This window comes from Branchiostoma floridae, unplaced genomic scaffold (assembly GCF_000003815.2).
Source record: "Branchiostoma floridae strain S238N-H82 unplaced genomic scaffold, Bfl_VNyyK Sc7u5tJ_1354, whole genome shotgun sequence".
Taxonomy (NCBI): Eukaryota; Metazoa; Chordata; class Leptocardii; order Amphioxiformes; family Branchiostomatidae; genus Branchiostoma; species Branchiostoma floridae.
The window spans coordinates 71,387-86,615 of NW_023365707.1; the positions used below are offsets into that span (position 1 = coordinate 71,387).

Genomic DNA, 15,229 nt, shown 5'->3' on the forward strand with positions numbered 1-15,229 from the left:
AGTGAAGCTCACGGGGTTCAAACGTTGGTGGGCTCGACCCAGTTGGGTATGCCTCCGAACTCCAAGGTGCGGATGTAATTTCAGAAGAATGTGCGTGTGTAATGATTTGGTATCCTCGGGCCATTTTCCCCTGGGGGTCTCCTTTGACTGGTCATCAACTCCTGTGTTTACAAACACAGCTGGCGACGGGATTCCTCCCCCTAACAGAATCAACTGGGAACGCGCATCCCCCTCTGACTTGGCACGGTATTACTCTCGGGCTGATGCCCTTCTTGCAGAAGTCGATCTGCCAATTAATGCTATTTTAGGTAAAAATCCAAATTGTAAGAGCATCGACCACCGAACTTCTCTTGATACCGCTATTTGTGCTACGGTCGGAGCTCTTAAAAGTGCAGCTACGACCTCTTTCTCGCCGAGGAAATGTGCCACTCCCAACGCGATTCCTGGTTGGAATGCCGCCGTCAAAGAGCACCATAATGCAGCTCGAGACGCATTCCTTCTTTGGCGAGAACTCGGGCGCCCGAGGCATGGGGCCATTTGGGATTTAATGAGAAGAACGCGGGCGAAATTTAAATTAGCCCTTAGAGAGTGCCGACGCACGGAAGCCCAACACAGGGCAGATGCGCTCGCCTCTAGTTTACGTAAGGGGGGACAGGCAGGCTTTTGGTCAGCCTTACGGTCCCAAAATGGCCCCAGGTCGAACCTGCCTTGTAACATTGATGGTCACAGTGGCCCGTCCGATATTGCCAGTATGTGGAGGCAACATTACGACTCACTACTGAACTCTGTTGGTACCAATGACCGTAAGTCATCTGTAGATGACACAATTAACTCTGATGTCAGCTACGATCCTGGTATGTCAGCACCTGTATCTGAAGTAGGCGCAGCAATTAATAGGCTAGCCAATGGGAAGTCGTGCGATGCTGATGGATTATCAGCTGAGCACTTAAAGTACGCGGGACCTCGGCTTACTGTTTTGTTGTCACTTTTGTTCTCGGCCATGCTAGTGCACAGTCATGTTTCCTCTACTCTACTTAAGGTCATCCTTATCCCGATAATTAAGAAACAAAACCTCAACCCCTCTCTTAAGAATAACTACCGCCCCATTGCTATTTCTAGCCCAATCTTCAAGTTATTCGAATCGCTTCTTCTCAACCGACTGGAGAAGCATCTGACTTCCCCAGCGAACCAATTTGGCTTTAAAAAGCACCATGGTACAGACATGTGCATTTTTGCCCTCAAAGAGATCATCTCCTATTTTAAAAGCCGAGGTTCTCCCGTCTTCGTTTGTTTTCTTGATGCCGCCAAGGCTTTTGACAAGGTTAATCACTATGTATTGTTTCAGAAATTGATAGACAAAAACGTACCTGTATACTTAGTGCGTATCATTGTATATTGGTTTAAGATGATAGTCCTCACTGTGCGCTGGGGGACTACCGTCTCAGACAGCTTCAGCCTCGGTAACGGTGTCCCCCAGGGCAGCCTACTGTCTCCGTTATTGTTTAATACGTATGTTGCAGACCTAACTGCGAGGCTTAATTCCGCCAATGTCGGCTGCTTCCTCGGTAAGGTCTGCGTAAATCATTTATTGTATGCCGACGACATCTGCTTGATTTGCCCCTCTGTAAAGGCCCTACAGAAATTGATCAATGTTTGCGAGTCCTTCGGTCTCGCAAATGACATGACATTTTGTGATAGGAAAACGAGTTGTATGTATTTCCCCTGCAAGCGTATCCGCTTACAGGGGACGCCTCCCTCGGTTACGCTCAACAGCAGACCTTTACCGTATGTCCAATCAACCACATATCTTGGCTACCAAATTACTTCTGATCTGTCCGACGATGACTCCATTCGCAAACAAACTCGCTATCTGTACACCAAAGCCAACACCCTATCCCGAACATTCGGTAACTGTTCTGCTGAGACAAAACGAGTCCTGTTCATGTCACATTGTTGTTCCCTGTACTGTGTACAGGTGTGGTCTAATCATAGCGCCGCCGCGCTCCAGAGAGTCAGAGTTGCATTCCACGACGCCCTTAAAATCATGACGTCGCAACCTAGATCCACCAGCAACAGCTGGCTGTTTGCACTGTTGCACTTAGACACCTTCGACGCCAGGAGGCGTAAGCTGACGCATTCATTTGCGACTCGCCTCCTGGCGTCCGAGAACGATATTGTAAGAGCGCTGGCATGCTCTGATGCTATCTCCACAAGCACTTTCTGGAGTAACTACTGTAAGGTCGTGCACAGACCACGTGCACGACGAGACGCAATGTGAGTCCTGTATTTTTGATTTTAAACAGTAGATTATTGTTCTTTCTTTTAAATGTACTGTCAATTGTCCGTCCACATGGGCCATAGTGCCTGATAATAAATAAATAAACTATCCACACAGGTAAACACACCTGTCCTTGGTGCTGAACACCATTCACACACACAGGTAAACACACTGTCTTTGGTGCTGAACACCATCCACACACAGGTATACACACCTGTCCTTGGTGCTGAACACCATCCACACACACAGGTAAACACACCTGTCCTTGGTGCTGAACACCATCTACACACAGATAAACACACCTGTCCCTGAACACCATCCACACACAGGTAAACACACCTGTCATTGGTACTGAACACTATCCACACACAGGTAAACACACCTGTCCTTGATGCTGAACACCATCCACACACAGGTAAACACACCTGTCCCTGGTACTGAACACCATACACCATAAGGGAGCATATCTGTCCTTGGTGCTGAACACCATCCACACACAGGTAAACAAACTGCTGAACACCATGCACCCATGCACACCTGTCCTTGGTGCTGAACACTCATGGAAGTAAACACACTTGTCTAAGGACTTCTTCTTTTCAAATGAGGTGTTATTATTAGCTCTTGTAATAATTATGTTGGTCTTTTTTGCACACAGAGAAAAGTACTCTCTAGCAATATTTCAATCAGTTGATACTTCCCCAATTCAAGTAATATGCTCAAATTTTGGCACTTAAAATATGTCCCTTGATGGATGACCAAAAGAACACGGCGGTGGAAGATGCGGTTGTCCTTGTCCCTGAGTCTGCTTCTTGCCTAACTAGCGCGTACCGCGCCATGTTGTATGAATGGGGAGTTGTGTGAATTGATGCCTGTACATGTATTTTTGTCCGCAGGTTTCCCCACCTCCCCTGTCTACAGGTGGGACAGGAGCAGAAACACACCTACCTACCTTTGGAGGTGAGATCTGGACGAATTTGCTAATCATAAAATGTTCTTGGACTTGCACTACTTCAAAATTTGTAATGTGAAATGTAATAGAAATTGACATCTTTCACCATGAGCTTTAAACATTCAGGCATGGAGTTAGATTACTCACTTATACACAATCTGGTTTATCGTCTATTGTTCCCATTCAGGCAAGGGTTGGACATGCTAGCACATAGTTTCAGCTCAGATTTAATGGTTTAATGTTGAAATTCAGTCATCATTTACAATTTCATACTTGTTTGCAATGTTTTCATTTTAATTCTCTTTGTATAAATCCAATTGTATGTTACATACATGTGTAGTCTGTACAAGTCAGGAAAAGAAATAGAACTGATTCACATTATTCTTTTATTGTACTACTATTTTCGACCAATGGCTGCAGGTCTGTAACATTGTTGCCGGGCAACGCTGCATCAAGAAGCTGACGGACATGCAGACCTCCACCATGATTAAGGTATCACACCTACGTTTTTCCATCTACCTACAATGCATTTGAAATCAAGAACATCTTGTTTTTCCAAGTTTTTTTTACACACAATTTTCAAGTGCAGATTATAAAACAATAGATTTGGATTTGTTGAAATGATTGGATCTAAAGAAAGTATGTTTAAAAATGGAAAATTTCAACAAAGATACTCTATGTTAAACATGCTCTCATCTACCCATAAGTGTGCCGTAAATATCATTATGATAGAATTTGCTGTTTTCAGATGTTGTATTTGACACTTTTTCATCCCTCCAGGCCACTGCTCGGTCCGCACCCGACAGAGAAAAGGAAATCATAAAGTTGGTGAGTTTTAATACACAATATGTTTAAGACTTATCAGGTTCTGCTTGTACTGGTCACTGGACTTTATTTTGCTTGTGTTAGAAAAAATCAGACTCCAATCTTTCTGTCTTTCACACTTATATGTTGAGTAATATCTGCAGTAGTAAAGATGGTTCAAAATCTTTCCAGCAGCTGTTGGATCATTCACTCACTCACTCACTCACTCGGTCACTCACTCACTCACTCGGTCACTCACTTGCTCACTCACTCATGCACTCACGCACGCACGCACGCACGCACTCACACACTCACTCCTCACTCACTCACTCTTCACTCTCATTCACTCACTCACTCTCACTCACACGCTCACTCACTCTCACTCACACGCTCACTCACTCACTCTCACTCACTCATTCGATTTTTGCTTTCTGACTTGTTCATTTATTTAATGATACTAGTATCTCCATTTAGATGTGTAACTCAAGTTCTGACCCTTGCGGCCCCCAGTTTGGGATCAGTCATTCATTCACTCGCTCAATGACACACTCACTCATTTATCTAATTTTTATATTTTCATTCAATTTTGTCACAGATGCAGAAAGCAAACTTCAACTCCGACCCTTACGTCCGAGACTTCGGGATCAACATCTCCACAGACATGGCAGAGATCGAGGGCCGTGTTCTGGACCCGCCCATGCTTCAGTACGGAGGCAGGGTAAACAATGTAAAAGGCATTTCTCTCAAGCTCTAGCTCAAACTGTTGTTTGAAGTGATCGTTCTGGTGAAATTTGTAAAAGTATAACCTCAATACTCAATTATGATAGAAATGTTGTTACAGTGAGTCAGAAAACTTGGAGGGTGGGTAAACAAATTGTAAAAGGAATTTCTCTTATTAAGCTCTAGTGAAACTGTTGTTTACAAGACTTAGTGTTTGTTTTGAGGTAAACAATGTAAAAGGCATTTCTCTCAAGCTCAGAAAGTGTTCGTTTTCTTGAAATTTGAGAAAAGTTACAATTTAGACGGTTAAGAAATTGACATAGCCTTGAAAGTCAATTAAGGTACTGCTGCAAATGTTCTTCTGGTCAGTAAGATTAGAAGATGGTCTGTATAATAGGTGAAATCTGTGTCAGCCTGTAGATGTTTGCCTTCGCCAAACTTTTGCTGCTTATAATGTTATACCTGACAGCTGATTCTTACAGTAACTGTATCACTGATTGAATGAAGAGGCTCTTTTTACACAACCATTGCTTTATTCTCACCAACGTTTCAGTGACTGTCTGTCACCTTTAGAGCAATTCTTACTTGTTCACATTGTACTGCAGGACAGGTGTCGCTGCTCACAGTTCAGATTTGGTCACAAAACGTGAAGTTATTTACATATGTACGGGCATATTATCCACGGATGTATCACTTACTTGGACCTTACTGTATCGTTCCTGCAGACGCGGGCGACAGTGGTACCAAACCAGGGCGTGTGGGACATGCGAGGGAAGCAGTTCCACACTGGCATAGAGATCCGAGTCTGGGCCATGGCGTGCTTCGCTCCTCAGAGGCAATGCAGCGAGCAGGCACTCAGGTGAGGTGTCAGTGTGTTCTATCCTGGAACACTGTCCAGGCAGCTAACATCAGTTTGCTGCTTGTAATGTTAAACCTGACGGCTGATTCTTACCGCATCACTGATTATGACATCCCGTATCGAGATCCGAGTCTGTGCCATGGCATGCTTCGCTCCTCAGAGGCAGTGCAGCGAGCAGGCGCTCAGGTGAGGTGTCAGTGTGTTCTATCCTAGAACACTGTCCAGGCAGCTAAAATCAGGAGAAACCAGACTGGCGTGCACGGCAGAAGAAAAGTGGATCCTGCGAAGAGAACTCACACAGTCGCTGCATCATATCTCTATTGATGCAAGGATGCCAATCATGTCTTTGCCCTCTCTAAAATTCTTTGGTGTCTTAGATATACAATAAATACTACATGAAACCCCTCTTGGTGAAATTCTTTGTCCCAAAAGTCTCATTATATGTTCTTGTTACTTTGTTAGCTGTTTCTAAAGCTAAAACAGAACTTTTTCTCCAACTGCTGCAGGAATTTCACGCAGTCCCTCCAGCGTATCTCCAACGACGCAGGCATGCCGATCCTTGGCCAGCCGTGCTTCTGTAAGTACGCCACAGGAGCCGACCAGGTGGAGAAAATGTTCCGCTACCTGAAGAACACCTTCCAGGGACTGCAACTCATCCTCGTCGTGTTACCTGGGAAAACACCTGTCTATGGTGAGTGGCAAACAAGTAAACAACAAACAAACAATCAACAGGTAAACAAAGATGTTCCGCTACCTGAAGAACATGTTTCAAGGACTGCAGCTGATACTGATGGTGCTACTAGGGAAAACACCTGTCTATGGTGAGTAATAAACAAGTAAACAATAAACAGGTAAATATCAGTAAAAAGGTAAACATTAAACAGGTAAACAATAAACAGGTAAACAAAGATGTTCCGATACCTGAAGAACACCTTCCAAGGACTCCAGCTGATACTGGTGGTGCTGCCGGGGAAAACACCTGTGTATGGTGAGTAGTAAACAAGTAAACAATAAACGAGTAAACAATAAACAGGTAAACAAAGGTGTTCCGCTACCAGAAGAACACCTTCCAGGGACTGCAGCTGATACTGGTGGTGCTGCCGGGGAAAACACCTGTCTATGGTGAGTAGCAAACAATAAACAGGTAAACAGTAAACAGGTAAACAATAAACATGTAAACAAAATGTTCTGCTACCTGAAGAACACGTTTGAAGGACTGCAGCTGATACTGGTGGTGCTGCCGGGAAAACACCTGTGTATGGTGAGTGGTAAACAAACAAATAAACAAAGAAGTAAACAAATCTATTCTGCAGCTGAAACTGGTGGTGCTTGGGAAAACTCGCGTCTACGGTTAGTGGTAAACAAACGAATAAACAAACAGGTAAACTATACTAGTGGTACATGTACTACCAGGAAAACACCAGGTCCAGACTTTGTAAAGGAAAATCGTGCATCAGACTAAAAGTAAGTGATATCCATTCTACATAGACATAGACATACATCTAGTAAGTTTGCTCTCAGGGATTTTTGCTTAGCATTGTACGTAGAGATGGTCACAATTGATTGTGTTTTAGGCAAATTTTGGATTTTTTGTCTTATTTTTTCCTTTAGCGGAGGTGAAGAGAGTGGGTGACACGTTGCTAGGCGTGGCCACGCAGTGCGTCCAGGTAAAGAACGTCATCAAGACGTCTCCCCAGACGCTGTCCAACCTGTGCCTCAAGATCAACGTCAAACTGGGAGGGGTCAACAACATCCTGGTCCCACACATACGGTATTACTCTTAATAACACCCCCTCTTCTCGCAATGGAATGTGCCATATACCCCTCAACTCACAGTATGGTAATAATCGAATTCAAAAGATCTCTTAAGCCTAGCTTAGCATGATTACATACAGTCATACTTTCCACAGTTTATTTCGGACATTTGTAGGTATAGGAGCAAAATGTTCTGCTAGTTGATTTTCCATTGTTACCAATAGTTTTGGTTGAAAGTTAGTTTGAGAGTATTGTTTTTTGAACCAGTGGTACTTTCTACTTCCCAGATTTATTGTGATAAAAATTGATTGATTGAGTGATGATTGACTGATTTGTTGGAGACTGTGTTCTTATGCCCCCCTCCCCCAGTCCGCGGGTGTTCCGTGAACCGGTGATCTTCCTGGGCGCGGACGTGACCCACCCTCCGGCCGGCGACGAAAAGAAACCGTCCATCGCAGCGGTACGTTACCATGGTTACCTCCTGACCTCTGACCTCACCTCTTCTCTCTTCCAGTCCGCACATTTTCCTGGAGCCCGTCGTTTTTCTCGGCGCCGATGTCACGCATCCGCCGGCCGGAGATGGCAGGAAACCTTCGATAGCAGCTGTACGTCCGCACACTTTCGCTTCAAACATGCAAGCTTTTTGCCCTGTTTTCAGCAATGGTTTGGGTTTCCTGGCATGTTTGGACAATAAATTGCGCATGTTTCGAAAGGGTATAAAATAGGTGTAAAGCACCCGTTGGTTAGGATGGGAGGTAACCTCCCAAAGCATTTGTTTCTTGACAAACGTTTGCTTCAATCTCACATGCTTTCGTCCCTCTGTTTTAAGCAGTTGTTTGCTTTTGCATGTATTAGTCCAAAACACCCAGCGGGGTAACTTGGCGCATGCTTGAAAAGAGTAACTTTTAAGACTCAACATATTTATCATTTCTGTCCTGAGAGTTTATTTTTCTGGACTGGAGCATTTCTGTAATTCTCACCCGCTTTTCTCTCTGCATTTTTTGCTGTGGTTTACCCTTTTATTCTGATGCAACCTGCTTGTCCAGCTGATTTTCCTCAAATCCTTAAATGTTAAAAATATGCACTAATATTTACAAACAACAGCTTAACCATACACAACACCTACAAGCCACTTTTTACTCGAATAATTTTGCATCTCACAATTATACACACTGTAAACTACACTTGTCCTGCTTGTTTAATACCCCGATGCATGTTGTATGACTGTATATTTATACATTTGATCCGAATGTTTCATATGAAAGCATTTTCCTTTCCAGACAGCAGCCATATAATCCTGCCTGTGCTACTGAATGGCTTGCAGTTTATACTGTTCTATTGTTTAAGGCCACGCGAATACATTTCTTTGGTTCCAGGACATTCTGAAGTCAAAATTTAGCAAAACGATGAAATGAAAATGAAGAGCTGGGAGGAAAATCGTAACTTCAATCTCAGCGAAACCCATGAAAATTGATTTTTGTGTTCCTGTACATGACTTTTGTGCAGAATCCATTGTTTTAGAGTTAGGAACCAGCAAATGGATTGGTGGTTTTCGCATGGTGGTGTCGGGTGTGGCGTAACTGGTAGAACGTTCGGCTCGGAATCTATGGGTTCTGAGTTCGATTCCCACCGTGCCCCCGACGTTGTGCCCTTGGGAAAGGCACTTTACATGACTTTCCTTCTGTCTGTACCGTGTATGTGGCATTGTTAATATATAAGCTACAAAACTTGAGTGCAGTGCCACATCGTCCTCGTCTGTCCAAAAGCAAATAGAAAAAAAAGAAATGGATTGGTGTGGTCTTGTGGCATATTATGTTGTTTTTGCAGAGAAACTGTGCTTGTTTAGGATTGTGCTTGTTGTTATCCACTAACCACATGATTATGCATCAGGATTTAATGGACTGCTTTAAGCTTTTATATCTACCATACTGTGATCACCTAACATTGAATGCATTATGTTGCTTTGACTATGAGCATCGCATATAACAGATTGTGATTGAGAAATTGTGGACAAAGTGCATGTAGTTTTGATATTGTACAGTGTAGATCTCTTCAGTACAAATGCAAGTACAGTGTATGTGTCATGACTAATAGCTTGGATTTAGCTAGTCTGTACAGTTTTGAAACAGAAAATTTGGTCACATCCTCTTAAAAAATGTGAATCTTTTTGAACAGAATATTTGGGAAGGATCTTCACTGCCCTTACATGTCTCTAGTTGTCCTTGGAGCAGGTGTCTTACTGTCCTCCTGATCTGTGTTGATACCACAGGTTGTAGGCAGCATGGACGCCCACCCAAGCCGATATGCGGCGACGGTCCGGATTCAGACGCACCGTCAGGAGATCATCGCTGACCTGGCCTCCATGGTGCGCGAGCTGCTCATCCAGTTCTACAAGTCCACCCGCTTCAAACCCACACGCATCATCATGTACCGCGACGGGGTCAGCGAGGGACAGTTCCAACAGGTCAGGGTTCAGGGGTTACAGGGCAAGGATTATAGGGCAGGGGTCAGGTTATGGTGTTGGAGCTGCTCATCCAGTTCTACAAGTCCACCCGCTTCAAACCCACACGCATCATCATGTACCGTGACGGGGTCAGCGAGGGACAGTTCCAACAGGTCAGGGTTCAGGGGTTACAGGGCAAGGATTATAGGGCAGGGGTCAGGTTATGGTGTTGGAGCTGCTCATCCAGTTCTACAAGTCCACCCGCTTCAAACCCACACGCATCATCATGTACCGTGACGGGGTCAGCGAGGGACAGTTCCAACAGGTCAGGGTTCAGGGGTTACAGGGCAAGGATTATAGGGCAGGGGTCAGGTTATGGTGTTGGAGCTGCTCATCCAGTTCTACAAGTCCACCCGCTTCAAACCCACACGCATCATCATGTACCGTGACGGGGTCAGCGAGGGACAGTTCCAACAGGTCAGGGTTCAGGGGTTACAGGGCAAGGATTATAGGGCAGGGGTCAGGTTATGGTGTTGGAGCTGCTCATCCAGTTCTACAAGTCCACCCGCTTCAAACCCACACGCATCATCATGTACCGTGACGGGGTCAGCGAGGGACAGTTCCAACAGGTCAGGGTTCAGGGGCTACAGGACAAGGGTCAGGGTTATACGGCAGGGTTCAGGGCAGGTTAGGGTGCGCGTTCTACAAGTCACCTGATTCAGAACCACCTGCATTATCATGTACTGCGACAGTGTCAATAAGGGGCAGTTCCAACAATGTCAGGGTTCAGGGCTATATAGGTCAGGGTTATAGGTCGGGTCATACTGGAGTGAAAGGTTGGGCAGGGCCTGTTCTACAAGTCCACCCGGGTTGAAAAGCACTCGAATTGTTATGTACTGGGGTCAGAAAAAAACAGTTGGGACATGTAGTGTCCCAAGTGAAAAGATACAGGTCAGTGGTTGTGCTTGACTATTCCAACCTGGGTTAAAGTTCTATCAGTCTTTGTTGTTCCTTGTGTCAATGTTATATGATGGAGAATCCATAAGTTACAACTGTGTCTGATTGCAGGTGTTGTGGCACGAGCTGCGGGCGATCCGCGAGGCGTGCGTGCGGCTCGAGATCGGCTACGAACCCGGCGTGACGTTCATCGTGGTGCAGAAACGACATCATACGCGACTCTTCTGCTCAGACAAGAAGGAACAGGTCAGTTTTCTTAAAGTGTCGACTTCTGGTTCTAAAAAGTACATTCCAACTTGTACAAATGTACTTATTACAGTCAAACCCGCCTAGTAGAAGACCACTCAGGGGGTCTATGTGGACAAGAGGTCATTATAGACAGGGTTCTTAATGCTTGTGTTAATAGGAAGAATCATCTGAGGAACCACCAAAACGGAGTTACTTTGGCAGGTGGTCCTTATGTAGAGGTCGTTACTAGAACAGTAGCCAAATGGTTTGTCTATAGTTTAGATTTGTGACTTTGTATAGTAATTACCTCAACATATTATGGATTATTTACCAATGTGTTGTTATTTTTGAGCTGAAACTGTTGATTTTTTGCAATTAGTGTCACAGCTAGTCAGGATAATTTTGAAACACGTAAAAAAGAGTCTCTGCTTATTTATAATTTTCATCTAGTTTTGTTGATTTTTGTCCGTTGTAGATTGGGAAGAGTGGAAACATCCCAGCAGGTACGACTGTTGATGTCGGCATCACACATCCCACCGAGTTCGACTTCTACCTCTGCAGCCACGCAGGCATACAGGTGAGTGTGATATGTAGGGCCTGGGTTCGATTCCCAATATCCATGTGCTGATATCACACATCCCACTGAGTTCGACTTCTACCTCTGCAGTCATGCGGGCATACAGGTGAGAGGGGGTGTTATTTTTCTGGGTTGTCAAGTCTGGGATTCGATTCCCATTGTTCATGTGTCTGATATCATCCATTGGACAAGTTTGAAGAAAGGAAGGAAGCTTTGTATTAGGTTTTGCTGACATTCTGCTTGACTTTTGGATTTATTTTGATCTGATTTATTTATGTTGCGCACCCAAATTTTCGTCTAGGCTTCTGTGTCCAAACAAATTAATTTCAAGCCCTGCTATGGTCAAGTAGGGGTTGCCATCTTTTGGTAGGCATTATGCAAGACCTTGAGCACTTTTAAAAAGCCTGTTTTTTTCCATTCCCCTAGGACATGAGTCGACCCTCCCATTACCACGTTCTCTGGGACGACAACAACTTTGATATTGTCCATGTTCTGAACCCGAGTATCCATGCTAGTCTTGTTGAGATGCTGCAGAACCACAGTATCCATATCCAATGTCCCTGAGCCCCAGTTTCCATGCTAGTTTTGTTTCCTTCCGCCCCCCCAGGGCACGAGTCGACCCTCCCACTACCACGTTCTCTGGGATGACAACAACTTCGCGGCTGACGACCTGCAGATGCTGACGTATCAGCTGTGCCACACGTACGTCCGCTGCACTCGGAGCGTCTCCATTCCCGCGCCCGCATACTACGCCCACCTCGTCGCCTTCCGTGCTCGCTACCACCTGGTGGAGAAGGACCACGACAGGTCAGTTCATAACCTTTCACCTTTAACCCTTCAACATCTACTCACAACATTAGGTCTGTTCCTAATACCCCACCATTAACCCAAACATCACTTTGACCACTTTGTTACTTTTCATACACACTAGCACCACGTGGATCAGGACATGTCAATACCTAACTCTTCACCTTTAACCTTTCATCTATAACCTTTCATCTAACCCTCTCTTCAACTTTACTGCTGAGTTTATCTAAATTCCTTACAATTTCCAATGTTCAAAATTCCTGTGATTGTTCAAATTTGTATTATTCTGAATATGCAGTGTTCCTTTAACTACTCCACATTTGTGCATTTTTGTTTCCCAGCGGCAAGGGGTTCCATTGCTCCGAAACAGTTGTGTTGAATTTATGATGTTGTTCCTAATTAAAACATTTATCAACATATTTTGTTTCCCAGCGGCGAGGGCTCACATCGCTCCGGAGACAGCGGGGAGCGGACGCCCATGGACATGGCCCGCGCCGTCGAAGTCCACCCTGACACGCTGCGCGTCATGTACTTCGCGTAACCATGGTGACTGTTACCTGGCGATCCAAATAGCCAGCTGTACCTCAACTGAAGAATTTCCCGCCTCCTGTCTTTCATATCAGGCCGTTTTGTTACCATGGAGACCAGCCAAATATTTAAAAACTTACAAAGTGTGAAGACTGAAGAGAAAAATTACGAGACTTTCCAGAACGCTCGCGAAGAAACACCAAGTCTTTCAGCGGTGACTGTAGCGACAACTGTGTCGCTAACGGAGAATGGATTTTTATGGCGTGTTGTTTGAAGAAGCAAGTTTTTGTCAGTAGAAAATTAATGTGATAGACTAGTAGAGTTGTTAAAGGAAAGCATCAGAAAATCTTCAATTCATTATTTTCCAGTAGTTTACTCATTAAAAAGTTGATTTACGTCAATTTTAACATTAATCCGCCCAATATGACCCTGTAGACACGTTTGAACTTCGCGCTCTCCTCCTCTCCCCGCCGCGCTGGCCGATGACGTAATGGCCTCGTTCTGATTGCCTGCGCGCTGACGTCACAAATCAGAATTGAAACTTCTGGCCATGCCAGCCATTTTGCTCGGTGAACCTCGGTCCCTTCGGCGGGAAATCACACCACCATTCTGGAAGCCAGTCCGTTGTTGTTGACAATTAACTTCGTGGACCTGTAAGTCGCGTTGTGAGCTGTCTACGAAGCCACAGTCCCCGGGAGACTGAACGTGAATTAGCTTGTCTGCAGCGGGTGAACCGCGCGGCGACGGGACGAAATCAAAACAATGGTGGTGGGGGAGGTTCACGCACCGTGCCATTCTGGACTATTACAAGAGCGAGTTCGGGTCAGTTCTTACCTTCTCCTTTCCGAACAGCACAGTGATAATTACACGTAAGCTTCCACGAATTTTGGTTGAATTCACAGTTGTAGACCTCGTTTGTTCTACTGACAACATACCCTTGATCGCTACATATCGAACAACCCCCTTTTCGCGCCGAAACAGATAGCACCGCAACTTGTACAGATCGTGCGAGTTACGCCTCGCCTCTCACTTTATTTTCTGTTTCTCGCGTAAATTATCTGGACTGGGCGGTTTTGCAATCATGTAGCTTTGGCGGAGATTGCTGGGGGTTCATTCAAAACAAATCACGGACTCTGAAACGAAGCCGACATTTCGCGCCATTCACAATGCCGGCCTGTGTTGTATGTAAAAACAACAAATTTATGCTGTATGTATGTTTCGGCGCGGAAGGGGGATCGTTCGATATGTAGCGATCAAGGGTATGTTGTCAGAGAATGATGTTTTTAAATGTCCCTGCCAGTTGGACAATTGTGAATTCAACCAAAATTCGTGGAAGCTTACGTGTAATTATCCCTGTGCTGTCCGGAAAGGAGAAGGTAAGAACTGACCCGAACTCGCTCTTGTAATAGTCCAGAATGGCACGGTGCGTGAACCTCCCCCACCACCATTGTTTTGATTTCGTTCCGTCGCCGCGCGGTTCACACGCAGGCAAGCTTATTCATGTTCAGTCTCCCGGGGACTATGGCTCACAATGCGACTTACAGGTCCACGAAAGTAATTTTCAATGACAACAAACTGAACTCCAGAATGGCGGGGTGACTTTTTACCGCTGAGAGGACCGAGGTTCACCGAGCAAAATGGCTGGCTAGAAGTTTCGGATCCGTGACGTCATACAATCTCAGACGATCAGAACGAGGCCATTACGTCATCGGCCAGCGCGGCGGGGAGAGGAGGAGAGCGCGAAGTTCAAACGTGTCTATTCTCGGCTTTCACGTGACGTCACGGGGCTTCCAAATATGGGCATCCGCCATCTTTGTGCTCCATTTCTGGGAACGCGGACTGCACCATCAAGCAAAGACAATGGAGCCAGAAGTTCAGTTTTATTGGTAAGTTTTGCTTCTTTATGATAAATCATACAGCTATATTGGTGCTTGTATTGAACGGAGAATATTGCTATGGTGTTTGAGAGTCAATATCTGTTAGTTGACTTGCATATACCAGTTTTGAACGGATAAATGGACGGGTAGCCGGGCGGGGGCGGGGTTTGTTTACGTTTCGGTTTCGTCACGGCTTGGGTAACACTTTCGGTTAGGTATTTACTTACTCCTGTCGAGGAGGTTAAATAGAATCTCCTTGCTCCTGTCGGTTGTAAGTCCAGTAAGAATTACTCGTGATGGCATGTAATCACTGTGGATGAAAAAAAACGGAACTTTGACGGCATAATTTGAGAGTTAGTTTTCCAGCGTCGAAGTTGGGTGGGGGACCGGACGGGGGTTACGTTAGCGTTAATTTACGTATTCGCAAATGTCTCTTTTTGTAGAAAG

The 15,229-nt window shown here is 45.1% G+C and overlaps 1 protein-coding gene across 1 annotated transcript in view; it reads left to right on the forward strand.

The window, feature by feature from the left end:
* The window catches only part of LOC118407485 (protein argonaute-2-like), a 30,125-nt gene extending 16,914 nt beyond the window's left edge, over positions 1 to 13,211 (forward strand). The window contains exons 9-22 of the mRNA XM_035807972.1: positions 3,172 to 3,235; positions 3,648 to 3,719; positions 4,008 to 4,055; positions 4,627 to 4,758; positions 5,383 to 5,397; positions 5,477 to 5,610; positions 6,117 to 6,301; positions 7,222 to 7,381; positions 7,735 to 7,825; positions 9,635 to 9,829; positions 10,877 to 11,011; positions 11,469 to 11,570; positions 12,178 to 12,377; positions 12,810 to 13,211. Of these exons, the coding sequence (XP_035663865.1) occupies positions 3,172 to 3,235; positions 3,648 to 3,719; positions 4,008 to 4,055; positions 4,627 to 4,758; positions 5,383 to 5,397; positions 5,477 to 5,610; positions 6,117 to 6,301; positions 7,222 to 7,381; positions 7,735 to 7,825; positions 9,635 to 9,829; positions 10,877 to 11,011; positions 11,469 to 11,570; positions 12,178 to 12,377; positions 12,810 to 12,918 (1,642 nt within the window). The 3' untranslated portion in view covers positions 12,919 to 13,211. The remainder of the gene's footprint in view (positions 1 to 3,171; positions 3,236 to 3,647; positions 3,720 to 4,007; positions 4,056 to 4,626; positions 4,759 to 5,382; positions 5,398 to 5,476; positions 5,611 to 6,116; positions 6,302 to 7,221; positions 7,382 to 7,734; positions 7,826 to 9,634; positions 9,830 to 10,876; positions 11,012 to 11,468; positions 11,571 to 12,177; positions 12,378 to 12,809) is intronic.
* Positions 13,212 to 15,229: the final 2,018 nt, after the last annotated feature.